This window comes from Pyricularia pennisetigena, chromosome 1, assembly GCF_004337985.1.
Source record: "Pyricularia pennisetigena strain Br36 chromosome 1, whole genome shotgun sequence".
NCBI classification, from domain to species: Eukaryota; Fungi; Ascomycota; class Sordariomycetes; order Magnaporthales; family Pyriculariaceae; genus Pyricularia; species Pyricularia pennisetigena.
This window is the reverse complement of record NC_043740.1, coordinates 4,498,850-4,507,941: the sequence shown is the minus strand read 5'-3', so window position 1 is coordinate 4,507,941 and position 9,092 is coordinate 4,498,850. Positions and strand designations below refer to the sequence as shown.

At 56.6% G+C, this 9,092-nt stretch overlaps 3 protein-coding genes across 3 annotated transcripts; 2 read left to right on the top strand and 1 right to left on the bottom strand.

Annotated features, from left to right (window-relative positions):
• Positions 1-1,460: 1,460 nt before the first annotated feature.
• On the top strand, positions 1,461-4,748 carry PpBr36_07834 (uncharacterized protein; the record flags this gene model as incomplete). Its single annotated transcript, XM_029894968.1, has 1 exon — positions 1,461-4,748. The coding sequence occupies one exon, from the start codon at positions 1,461-1,463 to the stop codon at positions 4,746-4,748; it is 3,288 nt and encodes a 1,095-aa protein (XP_029748611.1).
• Positions 4,749-5,761: 1,013 nt separating this feature from the next.
• PpBr36_07833 (uncharacterized protein) lies at positions 5,762-7,513 on the top strand (the record flags this gene model as incomplete). Its single annotated transcript, XM_029894967.1, has 1 exon — positions 5,762-7,513. The coding sequence occupies one exon, from the start codon at positions 5,762-5,764 to the stop codon at positions 7,511-7,513; it is 1,752 nt and encodes a 583-aa protein (XP_029748598.1).
• A 293-nt stretch (positions 7,514-7,806) lies between these two features.
• Positions 7,807-8,960, bottom strand: PpBr36_07832 (uncharacterized protein; the record flags this gene model as incomplete). Its single annotated transcript, XM_029894966.1, has 7 exons — positions 7,807-7,850; positions 7,939-8,233; positions 8,324-8,376; positions 8,457-8,505; positions 8,627-8,673; positions 8,761-8,833; positions 8,895-8,960. The coding sequence occupies 7 exons, from the start codon at positions 8,958-8,960 to the stop codon at positions 7,807-7,809; spliced, it is 627 nt and encodes a 208-aa protein (XP_029748597.1).
• Positions 8,961-9,092: the final 132 nt, after the last annotated feature.

The following is a 9,092-nucleotide window of genomic DNA, read 5'->3' as shown; positions in this document are numbered from 1 at the left end:
AAGAAAAAAAAAAAAAAAAAAAAAAAGAAGGCGGCTGACGGGAAATAAGCAGTTGTTTGTGGATGGGGCAAAAAGGGCTGGTACAAGGGCCGTCGCGAGTCAGGCCCTCGGCTCAGGAGCGAACGCATCGCTGATCGATCGCTGCAGGTCAAATTTTTTGCTCTGTCTTGGTGTGAGTAATTCGTTTGTAGCAGGTTTTTATTTCAGAGCAGCAACTCCCCAGGGGCCAAACAGCTTCAAAGCAGGGCCAGTGCTTGCATCGCCACTTGGGATGGAGTAATAATAAAAATAAATAAAAATTTGGAAGAAAAAAAAAGCAACTGAGGCGGTGAGACGCATAGGGTCGTTTATATTGTTTACATGTAGATCACATATCGAAGTGGACAGACTAAGTTAGAGCCTCATCTCACATCCCATCGTCTAGATTGAGTCAATTGAGAGCTTGGAAGAAATAGATTGATTGATTGCGACCTGCCTGATTGTTGTTGACACCAGTGGTGGGGAAGTATCTTTCTTTCCTGAGTTGCACAAGCGCTCTTTTGGGCGGTGTTTTGTTATCGCACCAGGAGGTAACTACCTCTGCTGCGTGCTGCGTGCTCTGCGTGCTGATCGACTCAGCCAATGGCAAATTGCGCTCGTGCTTTTTGTTTTTCCCTCCCTCTCTCGCTCCATACTGTTCTTAACGGAGCAAATCACACCTCCCCGCGGATCAGTCGTCTGCTCCACTCTTTCGCCTGGCAGATTCCGCCCATCTGCCCCCTTTCCTTTCCCTATCCCTTACCCTCCTGCTTTTCCACAAGCCAACCCTGCACTGCTGACTGACTTACTGACTTGACGGCACAACACAAGCGGGCACCTCCTGCAGCCGAAGGCCTCGAATTGACGCTCAGACCAGGCCAATCCCACCCAAACCAAGCATCGGACACACTGTACAGTTTAGCACACGGCGCGGGTCACTAACTCGGTCAAGTGCGACTTTCTTCAATCCACCCAACACAACCTTCCACACCCAAATACTCTCCTTCCCCGAAATTCAACTTCTACGCCCATCTTCAGGACGCGGCCGCATAATCCCACCAACAAAACACACAGACCCTTGAGTAATCAACGGGTGTCACGATCCTTACCCGACCGGCCGACCGACAACCTCGACTCACAAGCCCACACGACGGGTCAATCCGAGTTGTCGTCGATCGACACAAACTCCTGTCAAAATCGACTGAACGCAGAGGGAAAGGGGAAGACAAAAAGAAAAAGAAAGAAAAAAAAAAAAAAAACCGAAGAAGGAGGGACACATGCAGAATTCGGTGGTCGTACTCCACGAGCTACCATCCTATCCTGTCATGCTTTGGCTCTGAGCCCCCTCAACACCTCCTCCCGAAACCACAGGCTTCCCTTTGAAATTCTTTACCTGGCTCAGAACACGGTCGACGTGTTACTGAGCCGGTAAAAGCAGCTGTATGCCTCGCGCGTCCTCCTCGGCAAAGCGACACCAGGGAGCCGCCAGCCGCGACGCCAGCACCCGTCACGACAATGGCCTTGTAGGCCCCGGGAAGCGTATCAGCAGCAAGCAGAGGAGCCAGAGCCTGCTCGACGGTGGCTCTCCTCGCCAGTCGGTACTTGAAAACTGCTCAAATGCCGCCAAAGACAACGTCGAGAACGATCAAGCCCGATCCGCCTCGAGGCAGCAGAATTCATTTTCGCCGGCTGGTAACGGTCACACCAACGGCAAGGCGAACGGCTACGTCAACGGCTATGCAAACGGTAGTGGAATCGGGTCCAAGCACCATAATGGACAGCATCGCGACATGACTCCTCCAGCCCCCACTAACGCTACGACTGGCGAGCTCAAATCCGCTACGACTCTCTCGAGGCCCTCGACTGGCGCTAGCTCGGAAAACCTCGCGTCGGCGGATTCGGATACTCCTGCCAATAATCAAGCGCATCCCCACGTGTGCAACCCGGAGGAGAATGCTCGTCGTATCGATGTCAACGCTGCCAAGAACGCCAACGTCCACCGCGATACCGGTCCTCTCGATTTCGCCCTGACCGTCCTGCGGTCTTGCCCGCTCTATGACACCATAGCCATTCTCATCATCCTCATGCAGCTGTCCCCGATTGCCCTCTCCCTGATCTACGGCCTATTCACGCTCCTGACCTTTGTCCCGCCTGTTACTACCAGCTCGGGCTTGAGCATCACCGACATGTTTGAGGCAGCCATCGGCACCCCTTCGATAACAGTCTTGCTATGCATAGACTGCGTGTTCCTTCTCGTGTGGATATTTTTGCCGGGGCTCCTGCAGAGCTTTCTGCTCGACTTTGCCCAGGTGACCATCGCCCTCACTCTGGGTGGTGGTGGGAGTTCCCGGCAAGGGTCGCTCAACACCTTTATGCTCTGCACAATCATTGTCGGCCTTTCGCGTTTCGGACAACACTCGAATGTCTCGAGCATTTCCCGCATAACAACGCTTTTGGGAGGAAATGGCTGGTCATCATCAGACTCCTCGGGATCTCTAGGCACGCCCTCCTTTTCGACTTCGAGGAGGAATGGGACGTATGCCTGGATACGAAACGTCTTAGCCGTACATATAGTTATGCAGGGCCTCGTCAAGTTTGTTCGCGAATGGTATTTAAGAAGAGAAAAAAGAGACGCACAACCTCAGAGTCAGCTGGACCCCGAGGCCGGCAAGACTTTGTTTCCTGGAGAATCGACCACCGAAGGGCCACACGGGCCTCAGACCGAAAGCGAGGCCAGCAGTTCGGCGGCCGTGGGTGGAAACCCGGCGTCGACGACGGTTTCGGTGTCGACAAAAAAGAAAAGGAAACAGAGTGCGCAGGTTCGGATAAGGCAGCCTCTCTGGGCTGCACTCGCAAGTACAAAAATTGTTATGGTAAAAGAATACGAACTATCAACAGCCGCGCGGGAATCCGCCGGCTCAAACGCTACTGACATTCACAACCTTGGAAATGCGCCCTTCAATACGCAACCTGGCCAGATATGGGTATGCTACGTCGGCAGCGACGAGATTTGCTTTGCGACAAGCCACTTCCCCGACGACGCGGTCGAGGAAGAAGAACCGCAAGAGAATTCAAGGCACAGCACCTCGTGGGTCGACAGCAGCAAGCCATTTTTCGTCCGAGTTAATAATGCCATCTGGCAGCCGACGCGCATAACGCGCATGGAAGAGGATAGTGAGGAAGGCAAGACACAGCCCGGGTCGCGCTGGACGGGTGACATTTATGGCCTGACGCCCATGTCAAGCTATGAATGCGAGTTTGTCAGCACCCTTACCAACGAAGTAATTTTCTCGACGAGCGTCAGGACGGCGCAGGCCCGGACCCGCGATGCCGACCAGTCCGCCACCACGGCGCAAATCACCACGCATCGGGTTCTCTCCCGCAAGGACCCCGCCACGACGCTCAAGACTTCGATTGCCAACCAGGAGGTGAAGCTTGCGGAGGAGAAGGTCAAGCTCAAGGCCCTCCGGAAAGAGAACAATCGCAAGGTCAACCAGCTCCGCAAGGAAATCGAGAAGCTGACCAACACGGTCCAGTCGTCCGGCAGCAACGACGAGAAGTGGCGACAAAAGATCAACCAACACAACACACAGCAAGCCCAGGCAGAACAGTCTGTGCGGGAGCTCGAGATGCAGATTAAGGATATGGAGACGGTACCTGAAGAGGTCCTCGATCGGTATCGTCAGAAGCAGGTAGAGTGGAACGCAGAGAAGAGCAAGTTCGACGCCGCTCGCTCGGCATTCAAAAGCTTCAAGACAAACATCGACCAGGGCCTGAAGCAGCTCGTCGCGGACCGGGATGCCCTGCAGAACAAGCGGAACAAGATTGCGGCTCGTATTGCCAAGCTCGACGACGAACACGCCCGCATCACGGACGCCAATGCCCGCGGGCTCGACGAGGCCGAACGGAGAAGACAACAACGCGCGGCCTTTCTGGCAGACGTGGAGCGGACGGAGAAGTCCTTTGCCGAGACGATTGGGGCGGTTAGAGCTTACAACCAAGAGAAGTCTCAACAGGTGCATGCGTTGAGTGCGGCTCTGGCCGCGTACTACGAAACTGCGACGACGAGCGCTCTCCCGTACGATGGCATGGGATACAACCAAGCGGCAATGATGCCGGACCCCAGCTACCAGCAGATGTGGGGAGCCACGCCGGCGCCGGCGCAGCCCTCGTATGGTGTACCGTCATCCATGGCCATGTCCATGTGGCCAGCTGCGGCCTCGGCGGGGCCACTTTCGCAGTCAATCTTGTCCTCTCCTCCGCATCCTTCGAATGGTCTGCAGCACCACTACCCGGCAGTTACGTCATCCCCCCAGCAGTTCAACCCCCAGGCAGCGATGCACCAGCCCAACTCGGCCCAGAAGCAACGTCGCGGTAGATCCAGCTCAATGCTTTCTGACGTGTCCGGATTTACACAATCCGACCACGGTGGCGACGAAGACCAGGGAACCAACGGATACCATCACCACGGCTACAGCTTTGGCAGTGGCGGCGGTGCAGGTTCGTCGTCGGGCACTCCCTCGCGCATTCAACGCCCTCCGCCAGGTCTGTTTGAGCAGTTTCGTGCGTATCACCGGCGCAACGACACCGGGTCCGGCTCTGGTTCGGGCTGCGGCCTCGGTGGGTCCAACTCTGGTCCAGACTCTGGAGGCAACAGCAGCAGCGGCAGCGTGCGCAGTCGGGAGTCTGGTGATTCCCTTGGTGCCGGCGAGCCTGCGAGTCCGATCTAGAAGACGAGGCCTACGTGGCGGAATGTCGTGGTGGACGGTAGCGTCTTGGGGATAACTTCTTCCTGTCCTAATCCATCTAAGCTTGGTGAAGGTGGCTGCAGCAATGATGACGACAAATCTGAAAATCAGGACGCTGGCGAAGGTCATGGGCGAGTTGATATGATGCGTGCCACCAGCTGGGGAACTGGGCTTTAGCCATCTGGCTTTTTCCCGGCTACCTGAAGGACGTGTAAGGCGGAGGAGTCGTCTTTAGGTCCTCTCTTTCGGTGCACACGGCGCTTTTGCGAGTTTCAACTGCACACAGCATGTTTTATCACCATGACCATCACCAGTGGGAGAAAAGCTTTCGCAACGTTTGTCTGCCTATCCTTGTTGTTGTTAGGGCACCGTGTTGATCTGTGGTTTGGTCTTGTCTTTGTCGTGCTGGTGTTCCCCCGGGTACCGCCTTCAGAGTCTATAACGCAGTCAGAGCACCAGAAAAAAGTTCGGTTATTCTTTCAATTTACTATTCGCAGTTTTTGTTACTGGATGCATGCCGTGCCTGTGTTGACATGATGAAACACGCCTCCAGATGATGATGTGAACCATGGCTTGCAGTAGACGACATAGATGCATGACGAGAGCTATTACTAATATACTAATAAGCAATCACGTGTAGTTCCAAGAAGTTCGAACTGCTGCAAACCGCGATTTATACATCTGGCCTAATACATTTATTTGTACATTCATGGCGCGAACCTTGTTTGTTTCTTTTCATCCCTCTCTCTCTTACTCTTCAAAACCAGGCATTCAGGCGACATTTTTTCAGGTCGGTGGAAAAGTTTCTGTATTCAAAACGAAGTTACTCCACCTCATTTCATGGACATTTGTCTCGGCCAGATTAACAGGTTCTGAACTGAAATTACGTTGTCAAGGCTGCCGAGAATAAAACAGCATCAAATAAAACATATATATATATATATATATAAAGAGATCGTTCGAGTGAAATGACAGAGCCGCGCCGGGGGGAAGTCATGGACGCATCGTACCACAGCCGCCTCCTGGGACGGGCGCAGCAGGTGGCTTCGTGGTCGCTGCGCCGCTTCCTGGGCAGGCGGCAGAGAGACTCGCACGACTCCGGCTCGGACGACCAACAGCAGCAGCAGCAGCAGCAGCAGCAGCAGCAGGGACCGGGCCCCCACGGCGCGGCGGACAACTTTGCGCCCGACTGGCGGGGCATACGGCAGGGGTGGCCGGCGGGCGTGACGTGTTCGCACCTGACCGAGTCGTGGTTTGCGGCCGACGACGGTGCTGTGTGCTGCTGCTGCGGCGGAGGGGAGGCGGCGATGGTGGAGGAGGAGGAGAACGAGGAGAACGAGGACGAGAGGCGGAACAGGCACGTGGAGGAGGTGGCGCGCCACACGCTCGCCGAGATGCTGCGGGACGCGGTCCCGTTTGCGCTGTCGGACGGCACGGCGTCCGGGCGGGCGGATCCCAGGGTCGTGCGGGCGGCCAGGGCGAGGCTGCTCCGGGCTTTTGACGAGGATGTTGCTGGGGAGGGTGGGGATGCGTTTGGGATTAGGAGGAAGCAAAAGAAGAAGAAAAAGAAGAAAGAGACGAGGGATATTAGGGGAGGGAGACAGAAGAGGACAGAGGAGGATGGTGGCGAGGGAGCAGCATATCAGCAACAAATGGCGCAGAAGCAGCACCGGCACCAGCCACGACAACCACGCACGTTCCACCGGTTCCCAGACCTCCCCGCCGAGCTGCGGCTCGAGATCTGGTCGCTGGCGCTGCGGCAGCGCAGCCGCGGGCTCGGGGTCGGCGTGGTGCGCGGCTGGCGGTATAACTGGCACGCCGACGTGCCGCGTCCGGCGCTGGCGGGCGTCTGCCGCGAGGCGAGGGACGTGGTGCTCTCGGCGACGGTGGCGGGTGCCGCGACGGGCCTGACGATCCACGACCGTCTGGACCTGGGCAACTCGCCCGACGGACGTAGGCTCGCGGGCCTGCTGGGCTGCGTCGGCAGGCTGCGCGGCGGCGTGGTCCTCGGGCTGAACCACTTCCTCGGCCGCGGGCAGGCAATCCAGGACGACGGGCTGCTGGGGCTGGACCTGGCGCGGCTGGCGGGCGGGCGCGGGGGCGCGCCGTCGCTCGGCGCGGTGCTGAGGGAGGTCCTGGCGGGCGGGTCCGCGGTGCTGGTCACGGTGCAGACGGTGTACGTCACGCTGGGGTCCGGGACGGCGGCGCGGGAAGGGCCCGGCGGCGGCGTCGAGGGCTACCTGCAGCGGCTGCAGGCGGTCGGGGAGTTCGACAATGTCGAGCAGGTGGACGTGGGCGCGGGGCAAGGGTCCCGCCTCGACGAGGCGGGAAACGTCGACGCCAGCGCGTACTGGCGGCAGATGATCCCGCACGAGGCCTGCCACCACGTCACCGAGGTGGTGCCGCTGGGCGACGCGGCGGGGATGCGCAGGATCCTGGCCGTCGGCGAGGCCACGGGCCAGTGGCACGGCGGGAGGAGGCCCAGGCTGCTGGCACTGGGGCACCACTCACATGCGTTTTGTCTGGACAAGTGTCTGGGCGAGTGGTGGGAGAGATGCGGGCGGCAGACGGTCAGGGCGGGGATGGAGAGGGTGATGCGGGCGGATGCTGATGATAATGAGGAGGAGGAGGAGGAGGAGGAGGAGTTGGTGCTCCCGGAGGTGGTGCCGGCGGTGCGGTTCAAGATCCAGTGGCCTGGGCTGCAGCCGCCCAAGATTGTTGACGGCGAGGTCTGTTGGGACGCGTGAGGTTTTGGGCTTTTGTTTTGATGATTTATGCGTTGAGCTGGCATTGCAGGCGAAGAGGGAAAAGAGTGATATGATTTAGTTTGAGGTCATTCATGTTCACTGACCATCAAGAGCATCAATATTCTGTGTGCAAGAATAAAAAGTATTCGTCATTGTCAAAACATGCTACTACGACTTGTTCTAGACGAGTTTGCGCAGTGAATAGAATCGTTTCCGGCAAAACCAAGTTCAGATATCCTACCATGACCGCCTCTTGGACTCTCCTTCAAAATAAAGACAACAGCCGCAGCGCCTCAAGCCTTGATGGCCATCTGCCCCATGGGCATCGCCTGGAGCCCTACCGAGACGAAGAACAGCCAAGCATCAGTCAGTGACACTGCCTCAGAATAGCATCTACAGCTACACCACAAGACGAAAAGACTTACATCCATCCACCGGCTCGGGCGCCTGCTGCCGCATCTTACAGGCATTGTACTCGGCCGGCTGGGCGACGGTCAGGCCGGCCTGGGGACAGGGCTGGTTCAAGTTGCAGCGGCTGTCCATGGCGCGCTGCAGGGTGTCGTCCTTCCAGCCAAAGACGTAGTCGCCGTGGGCGGCGCTCCCGCCGAGGTCCATGCTGTACCTGAAGGGCTTGCCGTCGGCCGGCCAGTCGTTGCGGTTGCTGAACTCGGTCACGTTCCACATGAGCTCGTACATGACGACGGGGAGCTTGACGGGGTGCTGTGTTTGGGGGTGTTTTGTCAGAAAGAAAAAAAAAAAAAAAAAAAAAAGAAAGGCAGGGAGCAGTTAAAGTATGGGGGGTCGCCGTACAGATGCCGGGCAGTTTCCGCCCCCTGTGATACCCATGCCGGCGCCGTAGGCCACTTTGATTACGTTTGGGTTTTGTTAGTAAAGTTCTCGAGAGGCTCGTCAAGAAACCCGCGTGTATGCTGAGCAAACTCACCGTGGCTCTTGTGGTCAGGCGAGTCGAGGTTCTTGCCATCCCAGCACCACTAGAGTCGTCGGCGTTAGTACGTTGAGTTCCCGTCTTGGTTATGGAAAAGTTTCTGATGCTATAATTTCCAGCCTGTCATGGTCTCAGTCAAGACTAGGGGGGGTGTCGGTGCCACGTACTGGAAACACCAATGTCTGCCTGATCATCTTGCAACTCGGGTTTTGCGCTATAGTCGCAGCTCGGTCAGTGTCGTGCCCGAGAACAACAGCTCAAAGCAAGCACAATCAAGAAAGTGACAGGCATATCCACATACGGATGTCGACTGTGTCGCTGCCGGAGCACGGTGCGCCGCCGACAAAGGTGTTTTCGGACGGAGAAGTCCAACACTGTAGAGCATCAAGTCAGCACATTTGACCGTTGGTTGATAGCAGACGGTAAACAACTCACCCTGTGGCAGATGTTTGCCTTGGACACCTTGCTGGTATCGGTCTGGCCGGCGTCACCCACCAGCATCTTTTGGATAGCATAAAGTCAGCAAAGCCAGCCGTTCTTACAAGGAAGAACAAACCCTGAAGGACTTTTGTCCCCCAAGTAAAAAAAAAAAAAAAAAAAAAAAAAAAAAAAAAAAAAAAAAAAAAAAAAAAA